Genomic DNA, 22,224 nt, shown 5'->3' with positions numbered 1-22,224 from the left:
TATTATTTGCATAATATGTTAAAGTCGGGTTGGCAGTTTAATTTCCACTAGGGGCACTTGCTGCCCTTGTAGCCAGAGGGCCATAGGGATCTCCTTAAATTTCTCTGTTTTCCAGTTTTTCTACTCCACTTTAACCTGGATACTCCATCTGGATTGTGATGTGATCCTTGCTAGAATTTCCATTATTAAATGACAAAAGCTACTGTAAGAGGGTGGGGATTCATGTTGAAGTGTAATGCTTCCTTGTTGTAACTCCCATTAATAAGTAACAAAAGCTTGAGGGGGATGGGAGAGAGAGAGATCCATATTTGAAGTATAATTCTTGTAGTTGTACAGTAATCACTTGTTGTTTCTCGTTTTTTTTTTTAACATGCTCGTTTAATCCGGCAATTTGAGAAGGATACTAATAGAAATCACTTGCGTGCACAAGTTTCTTATAGAGGAAAAGTTAAAAAAGAAACAACATGAAAGATCTACAAAGAGAAACTTAACTGTGTCAGGAGGGTGGTTATTTTCTTCTTGGGTTTTGCACCTGTTTTCCATGTACAGTTTTTGTCAATTCTACAACTTCATCTACATTATTTTTGCAATTAAAAATACCTATCCTTTCACTTCGATTCATTCTCTTGCCACGAGTTGAACTGTCTCCAGTGAATCGGCATAATGCCCTTTCTTTTTGTGTTTGAAAGCACTGCCACTTGTCTTCTCCGGATGATCTGCTAGGTGCAAAACTAAGTAGTATTTTTGCTGCAATACTTTCACATGCTTCCTCTGAAAGGGGTTGTTTTTCCAAATTCTCATTCTCATTTCTGAAACTCTCCTCTTGATTTAATTCACCTCCTGTGAGGTTTTCAGGACTCTTTGTTTTTGAAGCATTTTTCTCATGTGTATTTGAATGTGATTCTCTCTTCAGAAGAGAATTGAAATCTGAAGTGGGTGGAGTTGGCCTGCTACCATGACTCCCTGAGAATGGGGGGTTACCTGGGACTTGATCCCCTTCAACCAGCTCACATACAGTGCCATATTTTCCTGAAAGTGGGTTGTTTCCTGGTGAAGCCAAGCCGTTACTAAAGAGATTGTCTGGGCTTTCTTTTATGAATTTACAGTGTAAAGGCAACTGAACTGAAACTCCAAGGATTGAAATGGATTTGGATGCATCTTGTGACAATCTGTCCAATATACTTGTACCATCTGCAACTTGCTTCGGTGTCTTTAGCTGCTTAAGAGTGAAAGAAATTTATAATTTCAGTCACTTGGCAGTACAAATAAAAAGGTCATTATTTTTTTTAAAATAGAAGGGGAGAGAGAGAGAGAGAGAGAGAGAGAGAGAGAGCGAGAGAAGTCATTACAAATGCACAGAATGTAAAAAGCCATGGAAAATCAAGCGAAAACTTGAGGAGTGCAGTGAGGTGATTACCTTAGGCGAGGCTTGGTGTGGCCATGCGGGGGGAGAGAAGTGCCTCTTGTTGCCATTCAACACATGCAAGATTATCTTTTCATATCAGTACTTCTTCAAGAAGAAACTCTTGATTCATTTAAAGAGAAGTGGTCCCCCATTTTGGTTTCATATCCAAATCAGGAGATTTTTCGTGAAACTTATCAGCATTATACTGAGGAAATTTAAAATAATAGATTTATGGTTTATAGAGAAAACTCTAGAGGAAACGGAGATGCCTCCAACTTTATGAAACTGAGACATAAACTGATCTATATCTAAGAAAGTGTTGTAAATAGTGTAAATTACCATGATTACTTCTTCTACAATTACTAAAAAAACATATAGAGATGAAAACAACAAAAGCAACATGATGATATAGGTCCAACCTGGGGTGATTGTGATAACTTTTCTGAAAGGGAGTCAATTGTGGTTTTGGATTGCTTGGAGGCAGAGTTGGGACCCAGTGAAGGTAGATTTTTCTGCTGGAAGTCTTGCAAAGGATCTGCTTCAAGATCATTTGCCACAGTCTGGTAATCTGATTCACTCATATATTCTTCTGGGAATCTTTCAAGATCGATTCTTTTCCTCAAGTTATTCTGGGAATTTGATAAATTCTTTCTTTCTACAGTTTTGAGAAAGAAAGAATTTTTCGTTTTGCTTCCAGTGAATTCATTACAGGCACATGGAGATTGTGTGTGAATAACAGGTGAATCTGCTTCACTCTCTTGAGCATTAAATTTAACCACCTCAGAGGATTTCCTTTCCAAAACAGGATTGTAATTCTGATTCTCATTACCGACACTCCAATAGTGAAACTGCTCCTGTAATTCCTTCATTGCTAATTTCTGGACATTGTACAGCTTGTGAAGTGCCTGAACCTGACACAGTGAACTGTCTGGTCAGAATATTAGATGATCCAAGCAGATTGCTGAAAAATAAAATGGAGGTACAGCATTCATTACAGATTTTGTTTGGTAACAATTTTCACCAAGGAAGCATCTCCTAGTTGATCCTACACAATATTACGTCCAACATTGAGCTGCAGAGCAAGATTTTTGCTACAGTAGAGGGAGGTGAGAAGATAGCTGAAGCCCCATTCCCCTCAGCACTAGATCTGTTTGTGGTCAGGACAGAAGTTTTTGAAACTCAATCTGGCAGGAAACATTTAGCACGTAATGTCTTTTAGGCAATTGTCCTTTTTCAACTACCATTTTTCTGTAGAGGCCTACAGCTTATGAACGAAATGTTGTATGCTTCGGATGAGCCAATGCAGATTGATGGGCATCAGACCTATGCCTGATTTATGATTTACTGAGCTGGTCTTGACTTGAATAAACATACTAGTGTAAATGCCAGCAATCGGAGAGTTCTGTGCTGCTACTGGAAAGGAACTAAAGAGTGTCTAGCAATTGCAGACCACTTTCAGCTATTCGTTGGAATTCTTAAAATAGTGATTTGCTGGAACTAGGCAAGACCATTGTGCCTTTAGAATGAAGGTTAGAACTACTTTTGTCTTTCACCTTCCAACCATAGCTGACCTGGACCCAGTGCTTGCTCATAACAAGAAGGAACAAGGAACATGAAACAGAAGGTACAGTTAGTCTTATTATGATATCAGTTTTTGGATTGGAAATAAGTACGATTCTCTAACAGGTCGGACCAGGCCTGCCATCTAGAGGCAAAACTCAAGAACTTAGAAAGTATTATTGAATCTAGACTGTCACTTTCATATGGTTAAAGTCCATTCTGTAATTACGTAGTACTAGCCAATAGCTGCTCATAGTAATGAGAAGAAATAACCCACGGGTTTACAATTAAAAGAGATGTTTGTAACTTATTTAAAAGAGATATCAAATTTACATGCGCAGGTTAAGTTCAAAATAGAAGTTTTATCAAGTTAACTAATTAAATTGGCGTGACTAGAAACTGTAGAGGCTGATCATACTAATTACAATAGACCTTCTTTGCAAAAATAATCAGTTGACAAGCAATCAAATACATTTTCATTCTAGTAATAATGACAAGTAAATAATAACAAATCCAGATAGGTAATAATAGCTGTTGTAGTTATAAATAAAAGTAATAATAGATGTTATAGTTATAATAAAGGGTAAGGAGGCTGAACTCAAAACTACCTTAAGGCTGGATGTATTTTACTTTTCACTTTTTAACAGCTTATGATATTCACTAGAAATCACTCCATTATGTCTATCTGTTTTGTCTTGTAAAAATCTAAACAATTAGTATTATCTGAAATGAACATCAACAATAGACCTCTAGAAAGAAAAAAGAATAAAATGAAGTTTAAAATTTTAAAAGCAAAGTTAACTATTAAATTAAAAAGCAGGTACAATTAACTAATACCATCTTAAATTGACATTCCTTATTCCTTTGTTACAATAAGATTCATATTAGTGGTGCTACTTGAAATAATAGTAAGGAGGTCGGAAAGAAGGAAGAAAAAGATTCCAAACCTGTTCCTTGAATAATTCCTCGTGTTGCATAACAATGTTTCTGATCTGATCGATATTTTCCCTTGAGAAATTTTGCAATATACTCTCAGAAGTAAAACCACCTGTGTTTTTGCCAGCTCTTTCCATGTCAGCAGTTTGTTGCGCCCAGAGACAGTAAACATGTTGGAGTCATCTCTGAAAATGAGATAGCCCACGGAGATTCGAAGCCTGAAATTTTTTTTGGAATACCAACAATTTAGGAAGATGCCGCGCGAACTAATCTGTAATCAAATACTCATGGAGTAAAACGGAAGGAGAGAAACATATCCTCAAGCTTCCAACTAAATCGACTATGTATCATCCGGGCTACAGCCTCTAAAACTATGAATATACAAGGTATTCCAAAAAAAGTAGAAGTAACGAACCCAATTTTCCAAGTAGCTCCATGACCTAACAAAGATGCACCAAAGCTCAAGAGAAGTCAGCAACCGCAAGTTTCTACTCAAAAATATCTTCCCCAGATGTTTTTTCTTTAATATCGGAACTTGAGCATTCAGCAACAATGAAAACCACGAAAAGAAAAACTCCTATATTTTCAATCGAGGCCCGCTCCAAAGTTAGCAGGATACTCATTAACCAAAGCGCCCGCCCAAATATGAAACTAATGATAGCTAGTAGACTGTAGCAAAATTAATGGGGATAGGACATAAAAATCACGGATAAATACGTAAGATAGCTCAAATGCACTTCTTTTTAAGATTCGGATGGTTCGTGCAGCGGAAGGAACCACAGACGACATGAATAGCTCACTGAAGAAAACTTCCTTCTCAAATGGGTTAGGAACAACAGAAAACTAAAACCAGAATAAAAAAAACAGAGATAAAGATTTGTAACGTGAGAAGAAATTTTCCATGGAGAATCATCGAAGCTAAAACAGAGATCAATCCTGTATTAATTTCAATCATGTACTTTCCGGATAAACAGTATTAAGCGAGACAGAAAGCAGTTATAATTTCAATGCAACAGATCATAATTATAATTACATGAAACATAGAGTTGCAGCGGTAAAAGCCAGAATCGTACCTTGCATCTTCGGCACAGAAGCATCTTCCACACAGAGAGACAAACGGACAAGAGAGACGATCAGCTGGATTGTCTGAGTTGTATCGAGGAATGTCACGTTTTTTCCATTTTAAAACGATATTACTCGAATTTTTATAATACCACAATGTTTAGTTACGAAGGAGGCCGACGTGGCCATTGGAAGATCAAAGACAGAGATTTGATTGGAGAAGAAAAAGTCCTTTTACGCCTGAGATATTTTCGGTAGAGGGGCCTCGGGTCCGACTCGAATTTGATTCGGTGGAGCGGGCAGGATTCGGTGTTGTTAACGGACAATCCTGCCTCGCACGCAGGGCAGAGTAATCTGCCTATATTCGAGCCGAATCTTGTCTCGAGCCTAAAATTGCTATCGAGCTCAAACCCAAAAATTTTAACCAACTTCGAGCCGAGTTCGAGCTTCAACATACTTTTAAAACTTTTCAAAAAAAATATATATAATAAATTATATATAAAATTATGCATACATTTTACATAAAATTGGGCATAACCTCTACTTAAATTTGAGCATAATCTATATATATAATACTTATATAAAATTCGGCATTGGGAATAATCAATATACATAATACCTACATAAACACTCTATAAATACTCCATAAAATTGTCTATACATTTCACAAACACTCCATGAAATTGTTTACACACTCCATACACTCCATAAAATAGTCTAAATACTCCATACATTGCATAACATTATGAATAAACTCCATACAATAACCAAACACAACAAAATTAAATGAAATATCACTATTAATTTACAATCACCCAAATAAAAATTATAAATCCTTTAAATAAAATCTTATTACTATTAGAGACTTACTAGAAAATTATAAAAAATATTTTAAATTTTTCTTAGGAAAGTTAAATGGACCTCTTATTGCCTCTTCTAAGGAAATAAATAAATAATAATTAATAATTAATCTAATGTATTACTATACTTATCGATAAATTTTTAATCAAATAAAATGTCAAACACAAAATTGTTATGAAAATTGCCTCATGCTAAAAGTATTATATCATCAACTGTCAAATACTTATTCAAAATTTTTCTATACGGTTTTCTAGCCCATCTTGGCAAGTAAATTTTACTTAGAAAATTATATGATTTTTTAACAAGAATTTATAATTAGAAAAATATTTTCAAAAAACATGAGGCACTAATGGTCCCTATATTTCTACTAAAAATGTCTTTTCAACATTTATTGAAAAAACCACGAATAGTCTCTAGAAACGTATTTCTATTAAAATATCTTTTCAATTTCTTCAAGAGCCATGAGGAAGGGACGAAAACTTTTTTTTTTCCTTGTCGTCGGCGAAGAAATCAGAGGAAGGGGAAGAAATCGGAGGTGATGTAGCAGCCGGCAAGGAGCTGTCGACGGCGACCAGAACGGCAGACGGGAGGGGCTCGGCGCTCCCAATCCCACGATTTGCCCTTTAACAAGCCAGCTCGCAAGCTTTCGAGTCGAACCTTAATTTGGTCGAGCTCGTCTCGTTAACTCAAATAAGCCGATTTCGGATCTCGAACTCGACTCGAGCTCGAGAGATACCAAATCGAACCAAGCCGGCTCGATTCAAAGCCACCCCTACACGTAGCTTGTCTAACCTTACTCGAATTTTGGTGAGTGACTCGGTTCCCGAGTCTGAGTTGGAAAACCATGGTTACTCTTAAAATTGGATATAATTGTGCATTAATGATACATTTATTAAAGCTGGGTTCATATAGACGAGACATAAATTGCATGGAACAAAGTAGAATTCTGAATTTGATATTATGTTAACACTAAATATCAATCCTGAAAACTTAATAATTATATGATTTATTTCTAATATTATTGCCATTTACAGTCAGGGTCGGACGAGTCACGTCTTCCCAAACTAAACAGAAATTGGAATAATTCAGAATTTCGACTATTCGTTTGTTTCGATCAAATCCGGTAACGGCCAAAACATTCCTTTAATTGTCTAAATCAAATGTCAGTTTATGCCCGTTTCGGTAAGACTCATTGTTATTGTAAAGAATCGAGGAAAAAGAAAAACCAAGGTGAATTCTTGTTGCATCTGTATTTATTTGCCGCTGAGTAAACGGCTCACCGGTGCCGGCTTCAACTCCCCATTCTGCCTAGTGCCGACATCTCGCCCGCTCACTTGTGAAAGGCGAACGGTTACGTGGCTAACCTCAAGCCTGGAATTTGCAAACCTGATACCGTATACTCCTGGTGAATATCGTGTCTTAACATCCTGTCCACAGAAATTCTTCGTAGACCTCCGAGAGGGTCCAAAATTTTGTCCTCGATCCATCAGGTAGGCCGTCGATCGACTCCACACATTGGATTCCAAAGAAACTGCCCCATAACCCCTTAATTGTGAACTCGTGGTAGTCCACAACGACGCTTTGGGGTGGGACCAAGAAGATACCGGCTACATGACATTATGTGACTAATCCTATTACAAAATGACACCTCTATCGCTTTCCTATCCCTAACGTTACGTAATCACTGAGTCACCGGGTTGACCTCAAAAGCTTTCGGCCTTGGTGCAATTTATACATTTGATTATGACAAATTACGATCGAATAAAAGCTTAACATTATTAAATCAGGTATGCATGAAAAAATAATAAGGATGATAGAAGCCACGATCTTGTCACTTGCACTTGCAAGTTGCATGGTTCATTTTATGTGCGTTTGTTTAACCCAACCAAGGGCTCTGTCTAACGTAATAGAGAAAGCTAAGGCGATAAGATTAACAGCTCTTCGAGTGTCAACTCCATAAAAATATTCTCGTTTCCGGTGTCGATAATGAGATGTGGACCATTTCCTGCTTTTCGTGACTTTTCGATTGCTTGTTCCAATTAGAAGAAGGCTCCATGAGGTCGCTGTGGATGGTTTGAGGATGCAATGTATGGGCCAACATTAAATTCCGTTGTACCATATCGTAAATTCCGTTGGATTGCGATCTTCGCCAGCCGAGACGCTCCAATTATGACTTAGCCAACGATTCACCGACGCAGCCCTCATCCATTGGAGACCAACCAAACGGGACCTACTACTAATGGTTTTCTTGCAGACCGTGTTCTCACATTATTGATGCTCAGAGTGAGAATCGTGTGAGACTCCTTTTTTTACGTCTTCCTAGAGACGGTCATTATGGATTTATTAGTACGTAATAAATTTGAACCTGTGACCTTATATAAAGAGGTTACTACTGACTAAGGCGGTTCCGGTTCAGACCGCAAGGCAGGTTGAAAAGATTGTCGCGAACTTCTCATATTAAAACAGTCTTACGGCAGTGAGCCTATTTTACATTTTCTTTTCTGTCGTCTTTAATTTTTCTCAATTTTATGCTTTTTCATTTTCCCCTTCCTCTCTCTCTCTCTCTTTCACACAGCCGTTTTGATTATTTGGTTTTTAAATATTGTCTGCGGCTTTTCTCGAAGCCTTCTTATGTTGACCTAAAAAGCCATTTCTGCTCGATACTTTCTTGCCTACGTTATAAACACAGCCCTAACCCTAGAGAGAACCTCTTTTCCTCTTGTTAAACGTCAGGGGATATCCCTGTGCTTCCAGGTCTGATCTCAAATCTTCCTTTCCTCTCTGGCATCCAGTTTTCTTCCGTCTTTGTTTCGGTTTTTGTTGTTTACGGATAAGATCTGTTCTTTTCCTTTGTTTTTTTTTTTTTTTCTCTTTTCGGGCGTGTTCGTTTTGATGCAGATCTGGTTGGTTTCGGCGCGGTGTTAGCAGATCTGGTCGTGGGTTGGATTATCTTTCGCTTATGTTTTGTTTCTACGATTACTGGTGAAGCTAGGGTTGAGATCACTCTGCTTGGCTTACGAAAATGTCGATTTTGCCTAAAGGGGATTCGATTCACATCAGGGAGGTATGGAATAGCAATCTTGAGGAGGAATTCTCTTTGATCCGCGAGATCGTGGACGATTACCCTTACATCGCGATGGACACCGAGTTTCCGGGCATTGTTCTTCGCCCTGTTGGGAGTTTCAAGTACAGCTCTGATTACCACTACCAGACCCTCAAGGCAAATGTAGATTTGCTGAAACTGATTCAGCTGGGGCTTACTTTCTCCGACGAGCAAGGGAACCTCCCTACCTGTGGGACCGACAAGTACTGTATCTGGCAGTTCAACTTTCGAGAGTTTAACGTGGGCGAGGACGTCTTCGCTAATGATTCCATCGAGCTCTTGCGTCAGTGCGGTATAGATTTCAAGAAAAACAATGAAGAGGGGATTGACGCAACCAGATTTGGAGAGCTTTTGATGTCTTCAGGGATTGTTTTGAATGACGGGGTCTACTGGGTAACTTTCCACAGCGGCTACGACTTTGGCTACTTGCTTAAACTTTTGACCTGCCAGAATCTCCCGGATACACAGGCCGTCTTCTTTGATCTGATCAAAATGTATTTCCCGATTGTGTACGATATAAAACATCTGATGAAGTTCTGCAACAGTCTTCATGGAGGACTGAACAAACTCGCGGAGCTGTTGGATGTGGAAAGAATTGGGATTTGCCACCAGGCTGGCTCCGATAGCCTGCTTACATCTTGTACATTCAGGAAATTGAAAGAGTCTTTCTTCAATGGCCAAACCGAGAGATATTCAGGTGTCTTGTATGGTTTAGGTGTTGAGAATGGACAGAATACTCATTGAGAATAAAAATTTGGAAGAAAAGAAGTGTTTGTTTCACTACATGTGGGTTTGAATTCCCCATCTGGCTATGTACACCTTTGGTAAAAAGTTCGTGTTGTAAGTTATGGATTTTCTCTTTGTTTGGTTTCTCTTTTTCCGAATTCTTCTTTGCAGATTCACAAGATAGCAGGTGTTCGCCGTCATAAGTTCGATGAAACTTAATATGGAGAGCTTCTTTAACACTTTTGAGTTGAGATTGCTGAAACAAAAGAATTTAGATGCTGAAAAGAAAATAAAAATGTAGAGCCGCTATAACACTTTTGAGTGGAAGTCATTCGCATCATCTAAATGGGTCCTATTTTGGAACGAAATAATTTTTTGTTTCTGCAAATTCCAATCCAGAAGATACAGCGTCATCGTTCTTATGAAATCTGAAGGTGCTTCAGTGTTTGCTTTTTATCGACGGACGTTTGTTGATGTTAATCAATAAAATATCTTTTAGAGACATTGCTTAGTTCTAGTATCCAGGGGGTCATGGTATTAGAGAACTACAAACTTGAGCACTGTTAGCTGTAAAATCTGGGTCATATTTGTCTCGAGCACGGGGTTTGATGAGCCTCTATAGTACTGCAAAACTATTGGGTGAACAGACTGAAACTGATTCATTTGATTGCTGTCAAGGTACGTTGTAATCTTTTTCCTTTTCCAATTTCTTTATTGTTTGTTTTGTTTAACTTGGTTTTTACTCTTTCCTGGGTTGTTTGCAGGCTTCGTGGATATGTTTCCCTTTCCTTCTATATTTTCTTGCTGAATTCCTTCTGCTAATTTTTTTTCTTTTATTGACTTTCAGAGTATTGCAAAGGGGTCTTTAATCTTGCTCGGCTAAGATATTAGTTCTTCATAGTGTTGTGCCTATGAGATGTAACAGCTTGAAATTTCTTACATGTTTGTTTTATATTGTTGTCTTTCCCCTTTTTTCCTTCTAGAAACGTGATCTACTGCAAGAAAAAAACCTGAAAAATTATTGTGTTGAGATTCTCTATTAGTTCGGTTAAATCGTTTATGGTATAAAAGAGCCAGTGTGGGTTTGATTCTTCCCAAACTCATATTATGATAGCTATTTCAATCTAATTTTATGTTGCTATGTGGGAAAGTTGGTTTGTAATTGTACTTGTCTGAGACTATAAGATGCAAATATTGTAACATGTTGATTAATGATGCTATGTGGGAAAGTTGGTCCATGATTAAACTTGTGTGAATTAGAGAATCTGGAGAATCTATTTGCCATTATGAGAGCTATGTCATTACTTGCATATTGGATTTCTCCATGTAACTGAAGCACAAACTGTTGGTTTTTGGTGTTTCATAAGTGGAGGGAATGTATATCAGTTGTGAAGTCTTGAAACACATTCTGTTGTTGATGGGCTACAAGGTATAGTAGAGGCTTTTTGTGAAACCCAGTTCTTTTGCTCACTTTGTCCGTATTACTTACCGGTTTCTTTCACCCTTAACTAAAACCTTAATTATATAGCTCATTGAGTTTTTCTTGGGAATCTGTACAAATTGCAGCTTTTCATGAGTATTAGCAATAGATAAGCAGGAAGTTTCTGAACTCTGCTGTTTCACAAAAAAAGTTCCATCATTGGTAGCAAAAAGTTCAGGAAGATGATGGCAGTTGCTAGAGGTGCTTCTCTACCTGTTCATTTACTCTGACCATAATCTGGAAATTTCTCAGCTTCTATGGGTTTCTTTTCCTTGTAGCAGGACATTATAGTGTTAACCAACGAATCTGGGGGCAGAGTGGGTGTGCGAAGATGATTTGATGTCTTTGAAGTTGCATAGTTAGTTGACTAGGGTGGTGTTATCTGTAGTGCACAAATGAAAATGATTTTAACTGAGGAAAAGTTGCCTCTCGAAAAAAAAAATTTATTTTTATTTTTTGTTATTGTTGTTATCATTATTATTATTTTTGTATGGACTCTATTCTCGAATTGTTTGGAGGGTGTGTGAGAAATGTCAGTTGCTAGATGTCTAGTTGGGATAAGCATATTGACAAAGCTGTTAGACTGGCTTCTTTTACTTATCAAAATGTTGATGATAAAGAAATGTTGAGTTTAATGTATAGCCAAACTAGAATAGACACAACTGGAACTGCATATATATACTGGAGAACTTTGAGAATAGCATGGAAGTACGACTGAGCAGGGTATTGACAAATGTTGATTTGTGGATCAATCAACACTGGAGGAAGAATTTTTACACAGATAAAAAAAAAAAAAAAAGAAAAAAAAAAAGAGGAAGCACAGATTGGAAAAACTCGACTGTTGAACAGTTTCAGCAACAGAGCTTATTAACAAGTGTTGTATGGAAGAAGAGCACGGGTTGCAGGGATACTAAACTCTCTTGTCACAGCTCTTGGTGTCAAGGGAGCTCATGTGGGTGTTGACTTGAGTTGGTTGATTGAGCATCTGGTGGGTGAGTAGAGGCATACCAGTTTGGGCTTGGTAAAATAATTTGATATTAATTGGGAAGTAGCCTCCTATTAACTTGGGCTAGCCATTGTGGCAGGTTCATGGCCTTATTTCAACCTGGTTTTAAAGTATATCCAAGTTTTTGTGTATTAGTTTGTTCCCCATGTTTCAAGCTGGGTTATTTGTATTGAACTGGATGCTAGGTGATGCTTAAGGGTCTGCTGTGTAAGCGGGACTATATGTGGGTATGGTTTAATTTTGGCACTGAGACTCTCTTAAGAGAGGAAATGGGGAGAGAATAAAAGAACTGTAGAATGCAAGAGTTCAGCGAACGGTAATGTTGTGCAAGTTTTTCTTTCATTGGAGAATGTTACTCATCCACTGACATGAAATAAAAAAGAGGAGTGAAGGACCGAGGAGGTGACATAATTTCTTTCCCACCTTTGTTCATTATAATAACTTTTAATAACTTCTCTTCATTATGTCAAACAATAGATTATTTTATAATATCAAACTTCTCTCTCTTAAGTTATTAGTCAGATATAGTATTGAAATCATGAAATTGTATAAATACAAAAATATAAAGTTTTATTATATAAGTTTACAATTCAGATTCAATGGTTTATTGAAACAATGGTTGGAAGTCTCCTACTATACAAAACACACTCACAAGATTTGTTCCAAACAGCTAATCCTAACCATCACAGACTTTCTTTCGCCGATGTTAGTCAACTTGAACTGAACATTAATTTATTTAATGAGTTCAACTGAATCCAATTCAATTAAGTTCAATCACTGATTGAAGAAAAGAAAAGAACGCATCAGGGGAAAGACTTAAAAATGGCCCTTCTGTTTACCAATGATGGAGAAGCTCCACTTACCTGGTCACTTTCTCCTCTGCCCTTAAGAGGGCAACCCCCTTCCCTTGTTCTGACAAACTTCAGCCGATCGTCTAACTAAATTTGATTCGAACGAGATAAAATAAATGAAAATGGTCGTAATAAATTTGACAAATTATAAATTAACTACGTGTCAAAAATATAACATCGAAAAGGTGAATTTAACAAACTTCACCAAATAGAACATCAAAGATGAGCTTGTAAATCCAATCCAAGTGAACCCGTCTCTTCTCAGACCGGGTCAGATCCGAGACAAATCTGCTAACATGCAAGTCATTTTACCAAGCCCGTAAACTTTTCCTTGGTCAACTCCAAAAGTTATTGGAGCAATTATGGAAATTCATATATTGGCATGAAATTGTTGTATATATGTATCCACAAATTGATTCAGATCGCGAGAGACTACACATCAAAAAGCGTCAAACTAAAACGGTCATCAGGCAAAAACGCAGTCCCCCCCATAATTTTTCTTACCCGTACTCAAATTTACTTGTAGCTTACTTGGTCAAATAGTATATCAGAAGGAAGAGGACAACAAACGATGTGACTAGCATGGCCATTCTTCGACTTGATTTGGTCTCAAACACCTGGAAAGTAATGAAAATTTTGGTTGAAAACAATGGCAGCAACAGAACAAAGAATTGTAGGATCCACCCTTACGGTTTGGCAGTAATCAGAGAAAAAAGCACCAAACTAAAGAGTGGGATAGTCTCCGGCCTACCATCTTGAATCGATCCATAGTTCCTGAAAGAATTCCTCTTGAAGCATCCATATCATTGCCCTTATTCGTTAGAAGCAAGTCAGTAAGAGATGACAAAGAAGATATCAAATCACACAACAAGACAGAATGATAAAGAATAGGAAAGCGCAGCTTTCATCAGGGAGCTTTAACAACACATACCATGCGGTCTAGAACACGATTGTGACTCTCAACTTCTTCATGTATATCACCTGTCAACTGTTCAAAAGCAGCCACCGGCATGGCCAAAAGCATAGTTGGTTTTCATCATAAATAAAATAGTAGGAGACGATCACAATTGGTAGTAAAAAAAATTCTGTTGGACAAATCTTATTTAATTTTTAAGGTGCAAATTTAATTAAAAAATGACAAGTCTGATCAATAGAAAGGCCACCATACGGACTCAAAGAATCGCCTCCAAGAAGTAACATCTCAGATAAACAAAGAAAACCTCAATGTCAATGATGCTTAAAAATAAAACTTCAATGTTTCCTATGCTTTCAAATTTCTGTTGCTTCTTTTTTAAGACAATAAATAAATCAAAAGGTGATATATGTAAAGCAGTTTGGATTTTAGGCTGTCAGTTGAGATGAAAGAATCACTTCTTAAGTAACCAATTAACAGCTTAGTGACAGAGAATCCCTACCCGTGCCACTACAGAAACATGGTAATACCAATATTGATATAAGCACAATTCATTCAAATTTTCTTATTGTTGAATTTCTGAAAAAGAGAAATACTTCACTAACTTGTTATAATTTGAGTACAATGAGTCTCAATTTATAAAAGAGGAAACAAGTAGAACCCAATTACGATTAAACTACTCTTGTCCCAGTTGCACCCACAGTTAAACACTAAAAGATAAGTCTTAGAATAATTAAATAAATGAACATAAATAAAAGACTAACATAACTAAAACGCCTTTAACTGAGACTCCACTGTGAGACTTCATCTTGTGAGACTCCTATAAAACTCCACCATATTAATTATGGCGTTGTGAGACTTCTTGCTGTGAGAATCATGTAAGACTCTTCAACACTCCCCCTCAAGTTGAAATTTATAATTTCAGCTTGCAATGAAAAAAAAATTTGGTCTTCAATCTTCATTGGTTAAAAATTTGTTCATAGATGTAAAACATTCATCTTTTATTTTCCCCTTTTCTTGAATATTTTTCTCACATAAAAATTACCATAACATGTGGAACAAAATACCTATTTCTTGTATTTCTCCCCTCAAGCTAAGGATAAAAAGGACATAGAGACCCAGCTTGGATAAAACACAATAAGGGAGAAGAAAATCACTCCTAGCCCTACGACAAAGCTCCATATACCATTCAAAACGGTCATAGTCTGAAACACACTCCACTCAATTTTAAAGGCGAAAAAACAACTCAACTTTATAGTACAAGAAAGAGACTACTCACTTTTAAGGGTAGCCCAAATACAAATCACTTTTTGGGTGAAAAATAAAAGACTTGACTTGAACTGAATGTTTGGCACACGCCTCTATGTTGTAGGTAGTGGGTCCCGACATTGCTCTGAAGTGATGAAAACATAAGATGATAAACTGATGAAATACTAGAGGAAAACAACTTTAATAGGAAGGAGGCAATTATGCAACACACATACTTCCAAACGAATCTAGAATGTGATTTTTTTTTTTTTTTTGAAAAAACTAGAAGAGACTATAACGATAGAAGTTAACAAATTTGACCAAATATAACTTTTGGGGGGTAACCACAATTTTCCGGAGTTGATGATGTGAAAGATACATAACCAATTAAAAAACGCAAAACTTGAAAATAACATCAAAGCAAGATATAGCATACCTTGAATGAGCACATCATGGAGTGATTGAATCTGACAAAAAATCTCTAATTAAAAGAGATATTTGGCTAAAAAACTAGGTTTCTAGAAGAAAAAGAAATTCAATTCATGTTAATGCATGGAGAGATAATAGGAGAGAAAATAGGAAAAAGAGATATTTTTAGCAAAACTGACTTTTGGCACTTTTGATATCTGTATCTTTCAAAATATAACTCAAAATCACAAACGGTTTGTTTATTAAGAAACTAGACTCAAAGAGCTTTAATTTGATACCTAATTTGACATAAAAAATTTTGTTCTTGAATCTTTTATGACCTTTTGATTTGCTTTGTTCTGTAGCTTGACTCTTGCCGACTCCAATACGAATATCTCCTTATACAAAGATCATATTGACAAGAAATTTGCTCCTTCTAAAACTAGACTTCGATACCTTTCATTCAGGTATAATGTTTCTTCACATAATATACTTCTTCTGAGAAAAAGAATCTGACATATTTTGGACTTTGGAATCTGGCCAAACTGAGTACTCTTTTTTCTTTGGCCAATATGACCATTGACCTCGCGAAATTGATATCTCCCTCTAAAAAATTCAGATTGAGAATTGATTTGATAAGGTAGAAAATAGTGTCACAAATCTTTCTTTTGACATGTAAATCTCTATATAAAGTCTCGTTCTTGATATTATAAAACGGCTAAAAAATTAAAGCTTTATGTTGCCGCTTGAACCTCTCTTGCTGCCTGACCTTTGCTGCTTCAAATATCGATTTATCTTTGTAGAAAACTCTGATTGCCGAAATTCTTTTTGATGTAGAAAATAGATTTACATATCTTTTCGTCAATATATAATTTGCAATATGAAAGCTTCAGTGTGCAAGTGCGAACGCCAAAGAATCCACAAGTATTATGATAGGAAATGAAGAAAAAAGGTAGAATACGAACCTAAACTACTGGAAATGATAAAATAGAAAAGGATCACATTATCTATGTGGGTTGATTGAGTCACAAAACCTGCTTTAATACTATGTTGAATTTGTTGAAAAGATAAAACTTCACTAACTTAATGTAATTTGAGTACAATGAGCCTCTATTTATAATAGAAGAACCAAGTAGAATCCAATTACAATTAAACTACCCTTGTCCTAGTTACACCCAAAGTTAAACACTAAAAGATAAGTCCTAGAGCAATTGAACAACTGAACATAAATAGAAGACTAACATAACTAAAACACCTTTAATTGAGACTCTTTTGTAAGACCTCATTTTATGAGAGTCCTGTAAAACTCCACTATATTAATTACGGTTCCGTGAGACTTCTTGTTGTGAAAGTCACATAAGACTCTTTCATACTTACTCTTCAACACTCCCCCCTGAAGCTGGAGTTTATAACTTCAGCTTGCAATGGAAATGATTCTTAGTCTTCAAGAAGAAATTCTTCATAATTTATTCCCTCTAACATTGATATTCTGGTCACATAATTTTTTTATTACCACAACATGTGAAACAAAATACCTCTTTCAAGTACTTCTTGTATTTTTTTTTTCAAGCAAAGATCGGTTGAGTTTAGGATCATTTACCAAGCTAGGGGAAAATAAAAAGTTGTATCCTTATTGCTTAACCGAGGCCAATAAACGAATCGAGCATCACCAGCGTAAAGTAAAAGACAAACAGAGCTCATGCTTTGACTGTTAGATCAGACAAAGATGAGACAAACTAACTACTACCTAGGCGGATTCAATAAGCAAAGTCTCCTTGACAATCATAAACATGATGTCGATAAAAAGGAAAAGAAATAAAGATCTTATGAAAAAACACAATGTTAACTGATTTTCATGCCTCGTTCTCCTTATTCAAGATCAGAAATGATTGATGCTGATTTAGAAGGTAGCTGAAGAATTAGTAAGAGTAAAATCAGTATTTTGAATCCTTACTCATTATCAATATTGACAAATGTCAGCAGCTATCATTTGGTCACATCTGACACTAATATATTCCCAATGTTCTCTTGACAGAGCATGGAACACATCAATATCATTTGGAAAGAAAAAAAGATACACATAGCCTGTAAAGAAAATAAAAGAAAACCTTTAGAACAGATTAGGCCAATCACCACAACTCCCCATCCAAAATTTGGCCAAGTAGACAACAATAGCCTCACTCTTAATTTTTTTCTTGTTCTTTTTTCAAAAAAGTATAAGTAAAAAGTGTTTGTCTGGAAGGGAAAATCACAATACAAAAGGGTGTTGCACTGATTTTGATGCAGTAAATAGTTTCTAAGGGATAAAGTGGTTCCTAATAGTGGGTAAGAAGTGTTTCTTCTCAAATGGTTAATGGAATTAAATAGTTTATGGGTTCTCAGATATGATCTTCTTCTCTCTTCTTTTTTTTTAAGGAACGGGATAACTATAATCCTACCATGCATGTTCAAGATATTTTCTCCAATTACAAGGGTTCTTTACCGCAGTCTGACAGCTCAACAGTCCCTTCCTAATATTCTTATTCCAACAAGTTTTTTTATACACTTCTTCAACAAGAATTCATAATTGTGAAGCTGGTTGGTTACCTACCCTTTACAGTTTTTCCATGTTCATGCATGGTGGAAATAGCTCAAGCACTGACACCAGAAAATCCCAATTAACACGAAAACATTGACTGTTGCTTAAATGAAGCTCCAATCCAAATCTTAGACCAGGGAAACATATCTTTAGATGATAGATAATAAGTAAAAAAATATATCCTCATGCATGCAGGTATGCAAGTTATCTAGATGCTTCAAATGTTGGAAGTAAAAAGTGAAGAAGATGACAAAGAAAGATAACCTTTCTTGCCAACATATTATTTGCCACAGTTAGCATTTGTAGAAGCGCTTACTCTTTTTAGTATAATGACTCTATCTTGCAGTCCATCCATTGCTCTATCATTATCAAGCTCATCAATCTCATGGGAGTAGGATGAGGTAGCCCTTATCCCTCCTTCTTCAATACCATCAAAAAGTGCAGCTCTATTGCCAAGGTACTCCCTGCACATGACAATGACTACCAAGTTAAGTAAGCAAATCGGATTAGATCAAATTAAGGAACAGTTATTACAACTTTTAGTTTTAATGACCTTTATCCGCAAGCATTCACGAGCTTAATTCAAAAGAAACTGGGAAAGACCATTAAGAATGAAAAACTAGTGCCCCTCAAGCGAATTCTTTGTTCCAGTATTTCATAGAAGAATCCAATACAGGAGAGTAATATTTTTGTTAGCTTGGATTAAGAGTGTAAGCACAAAAAGCAGCTAAAGTTAAATCAGTACAACTAAGTCCATTTTGGATATGAAAAAACAGTTACCATAAGGCTTACATGGTCTTATTTAAAATAGACTTATGCATAACTTGCAATAGTTTTGTTATCAACACCCCAATGTTTAGTTGTAGCTGAAACCTTTGCTGAGTTCAAGCAGGACCAATACTATTTATCATGTAGAATTTCATTAAAATTCTTCTCCCATTTTCTTCTCCTGAAAACGTTTTGAACGCAAATCCAATTTTCACATCAAAGGCATAAAGTTTTTTTCTCAACTTAAGCTCTCCACAACGGCAAAGGTATCTCAACCAAGACCAACATTTACCAGATAACTTCCTTGTCGACCCCTAAAACTTGAAAAGAAGGGACAATAAACTGCGCTCGCAAAAGAATTCTCTTATCCGATCTGAAGCCACATCTCCAAATCCCACTATTAACTTCAGACTCTCACCCACGATCTCAACGAAAAGAATCCACCAATACACTAATTCATCATGTTCAACACTATTTTTTTATGCACTACACAGATACTCATCCCAAAGACAGATCGGAAACCAAAATCGTCTGCATCTTGTTCACAATCCTAAGTAAATAATGCTTGGGCGAAAACTAAAAGATTATTCGGGAGACGGAAAAGGCACTGGCTACGTAGAGAAACCAGAAATGGGTACAAAAATAAAGGAAACAAGATCACCGTACGATCTATACGTACGAAAAGGAGAAAATGATGGTCCATGAACAAGTACACATATCTCACACACCTTCTGGCTGGGCTCTCGATTCCATGGCGGTTGCCGAGGAACGACATGAGACCGAGGTTCCCCTCCCCGAAGCTGATCGACACAAACTTCCCTTGCCATATTTCTCATTCGGGATCATATTAAAGAGACCACACGGACACGGGAATCGGATCGGAGCCTCCTGGAGCCGACAACCTGAATCCAGACGAGTCAAAAATTCCACGGATTGGCTCGGTTGAGTTCCGTTACGGATTTAGAACAGCCAAGGGCAGTCACACCTTTGAGAGTTGAAGCACTACAGTGACGCCAACCGTAGTCGAATGAGTTGACACAGTAGAGAAGAGCCAACTCCTAAGGGTCGTTTTGGCACTCAAAAAAAAAAAAAAAAAAAGAATTTTATCATTATTATTCCAAAACATCGTTAATAAGAATGACATAACGCCTTGTAACTAACAATTTTTTAAATAATAATGATTAAATTATCATTTTTTTATTTTTCTTTTAAAAAGGTAAAAATTAATATTGCACCATATAATATAGGAAAAAGGTGATCATTACTGCACCATATAATATAAGAAAAAGGTAAAGGAATGCACCCTTCCTCTTAGGAGCCGTGGCATGTGCATACTCGAGGCCTCTTCCCACATTGCTCTTGCATTTGAGCTGTCTAGGTGCTGCAAGCCAATTAATGGGCTGCTTAAATCTAATCAATTCAGGGGGGGTTAGTCCACAATAAAGTGAAAATGAAGTGAAAAATTGAATTGAAGTGAGATGAATTGCTTCCACTTCAACTGATGTTTGGGTATTAGTCCAGGGCAGTTGAAGTGGCTGGAAAACAGATTCCAGTGTTAGTGCTTGGAAAACAGATTTCAGTGTCTTTTTCTAAATAAATTATTATAGTTTATTATAAATTAAAACAATAATTACGTGTGACTACAATAAATTATATAAAATTAATAAAAAATTTAAAAATAACATAAGGAAATATAATAAATAAACATAATGCTTTAATTAATTATAACAATTGGATAGTTAAACCAATTAATGATTATAGTTTATTATAAATTAAACACAATAATTATGTGTGACATGAATAAATTATATAAAATTAATAAAAATTAAAAAATAACATAAGGGAATATAATAAATAAACCTAATGGTTTAATTAATTATAGCAATTGGATAATTAACCAATTAATGATTACAATTCATTATAAATTAATATACTAATTATGTGACTAGAATATATTATATAAAATTATTAAAAATTAAAAAATAGCATAAGGGAATATAATAAATAAACATAATCGTTTAATTAATTTTAGAAATTGGATAATTAACCAATTAATGATTACAGTTAATATAAAATCTGCAACAGGTTGGGAGGGAGAATTTTGATAGAGGGTGAACGAGTGGCTCTTTTGGGCTATGGAACAACAGTGCAAAATTGTTTGGTTGCGGCATCTCTTGTTAAACAACATGGTTTACAAATCACAGTTGCAGACGCACGTTTCTGCAAGCCATTAGATCAAGCTCTTGTTTGCAACTTAGCTAAATCACATGAGGTTTTGATTACTGTAGAAGAAGAAGGATCCGTTGGTGGGTTTGGTTCCCATGTTGTTCAGTTCATGGCTCTTGACGGACTTCTTGATGGTTCTGCAAAGGTAACATGCCCATATTCTTCCTATGCAATGCAATATTTCTCTTTGTACTTGATGTCTACTAACAATGTGGCTTCCCCATGCAGTGGAGACCATTGGTTTTACCTGATAAGTACATCGACCATGGATCACCGGGTGATCAGATGGCAGAGGCCGGCCTAACACCATCTAATATAGCTGCAACCGTGTTCAATATTTTGGGACAAACAAGAGAGGCCCTTGCAATCATGACCTAGGGAAAGAAAGAATACATGAGGCAAAAACCGCCCTCAAAAGTGTAAAATACAAGTTCAACAGGAAGATATCAAACTTTTTTTACTTTACTTATGATGTGTACAATTTAGTTGGCAATGAACCTTTGTTGAAGAAAGTTAATGCACCAAAACCATTTCACTCGATCCAATGCACAATGGGCTTTGAGTTTTCAAAATACCTTCTCCAAATTTCTAATATAAATTCTACAATCTTCATTGGTTTTATTTAATCCTCAAAGTAGATTGTGTATAAAAACCAAACATTTAACTAAAAACATGAATAAATACCCAAATTGACAGATACATCTGTAATGCCCCCTTGCAACCATCAGACAAATTTAATCTCTTCTCCACCACTGCGAGAGAGGGTGAATGAAATTTCTGTAATCCAGTCCCATCAAAACAAGACAGTTATAGAAATCCACTCGTAGGAAGTATTGGCCAGTGATTCAATTAAGAGTTGGTATCCCTCTGGAACAGGAGTTTGAACTTGCACACACTCCGCCAATGCAGGTACATCAGAATTGACATCCAGAAACTTAGCCAACAACAACAGCAAATGGAAATCAGAAATTCTTTTTACAAATGGAAGGCTTTTTGCACGGTCTAAGTGGGTCTTTAGTGCCCTCATGGTGACTGGATTTATTCAGTTCTCAATTGGAAAAGAGGGCCCTGCATCCAACATCAACATTGTGGG

General features: G+C 36.3%; 3 protein-coding genes across 5 annotated transcripts; 1 reads left to right on the top strand and 2 right to left on the bottom strand.

Annotated features, from left to right (window-relative positions):
• Window positions 1–404: 404 nt before the first annotated feature.
• LOC137950527 (uncharacterized) lies at window positions 405–5,063 on the bottom strand. Of its 3 annotated transcripts, none has more exons than XM_068797048.1 (5): window positions 4,975–5,063; window positions 3,913–4,119; window positions 1,825–2,316; window positions 1,418–1,462; window positions 405–1,219 (listed from the first exon to the last, which is right to left on the bottom strand). In XM_068797048.1, the coding sequence occupies exons 2-5, from the start codon at window positions 4,036–4,038 to the stop codon at window positions 509–511; spliced, it is 1,374 nt and encodes a 457-aa protein (XP_068653149.1). In that variant the 5' UTR covers window positions 4,039–4,119; window positions 4,975–5,063; the 3' UTR covers window positions 405–508. The 3 variants fall into 3 exon arrangements, with proteins under 3 accessions (XP_068653149.1, XP_068653151.1, XP_068653150.1); XM_068797050.1 differs by having other exon boundaries at window positions 405–1,216; XM_068797049.1 differs by lacking the exon at window positions 4,975–5,063 and adding an exon at window positions 4,317–4,335.
• A 3,359-nt stretch (window positions 5,064–8,422) lies between these two features.
• LOC137950063 (probable CCR4-associated factor 1 homolog 6) lies at window positions 8,423–9,811 on the top strand. Its single transcript, XM_068796419.1, has 2 exons — window positions 8,423–8,578; window positions 8,723–9,811. The coding sequence occupies exon 2, from the start codon at window positions 8,847–8,849 to the stop codon at window positions 9,669–9,671; it is 825 nt and encodes a 274-aa protein (XP_068652520.1). The 5' UTR covers window positions 8,423–8,578; window positions 8,723–8,846; the 3' UTR covers window positions 9,672–9,811.
• Window positions 9,812–13,213: 3,402 nt separating this feature from the next.
• Window positions 13,214–19,713, bottom strand: LOC137949669 (bet1-like SNARE 1-1). Its single transcript, XM_068795795.1, has 5 exons — window positions 19,634–19,713; window positions 18,454–18,601; window positions 13,922–13,978; window positions 13,742–13,801; window positions 13,214–13,607 (listed from the first exon to the last, which is right to left on the bottom strand). The coding sequence occupies exons 1-5, from the start codon at window positions 19,678–19,680 to the stop codon at window positions 13,518–13,520; spliced, it is 402 nt and encodes a 133-aa protein (XP_068651896.1). The 5' UTR covers window positions 19,681–19,713; the 3' UTR covers window positions 13,214–13,517.
• Between the last annotated feature and the right edge of the window lie 2,511 nt (window positions 19,714–22,224).

This window comes from Aristolochia californica, unplaced genomic scaffold (genome assembly GCF_029961685.1).
Source record: "Aristolochia californica isolate CCGP_79_NKW_82.1479 unplaced genomic scaffold, dmAriCali1.0.hap1 SCAF_14, whole genome shotgun sequence".
Taxonomy (NCBI): Eukaryota; Viridiplantae; Streptophyta; class Magnoliopsida; order Piperales; family Aristolochiaceae; genus Aristolochia; species Aristolochia californica.
This window is presented reverse-complemented; position numbering and strand designations above follow the sequence as displayed.

What these genes read in the sequence shown, in the direction of transcription:
- LOC137950527 (XM_068797048.1), bottom strand. Translation starts at nt 4,038, where the DNA reads ATGGAAAGAGCTGGCAAAAACACAGGTGGTTTTACTTCTGAGAGTATA. An exon ending in AGTTATCACAATCACCCCAG is followed by an intron (nt 1,463 to 1,824) that starts GTTGGACCTATA and finishes AATGGCAACAAG; the next exon opens with AGGCACTTCTCTCCCCCCGC. An exon ending in CACACCAAGCCTCGCCTAAG is followed by an intron (nt 1,220 to 1,417) that starts GTAATCACCTCA and finishes TTCACTCTTAAG; the next exon opens with CAGCTAAAGACACCGAAGCA.
- LOC137950063 (XM_068796419.1), top strand. Translation starts at nt 8,847, where the DNA reads ATGTCGATTTTGCCTAAAGGGGATTCGATTCACATCAGGGAGGTATGG.
- LOC137949669 (XM_068795795.1), bottom strand. Translation starts at nt 19,680, where the DNA reads ATGTCGTTCCTCGGCAACCGCCATGGAATCGAGAGCCCAGCCAGAAG. An exon ending in ATCGAGAGCCCAGCCAGAAG is followed by an intron (nt 18,602 to 19,633) that starts GTGTGTGAGATA and finishes TGTCATGTGCAG; the next exon opens with GGAGTACCTTGGCAATAGAG. An exon ending in ATCGTGTTCTAGACCGCATG is followed by an intron (nt 13,802 to 13,921) that starts GTATGTGTTGTT and finishes CTAACGAATAAG; the next exon opens with GGCAATGATATGGATGCTTC.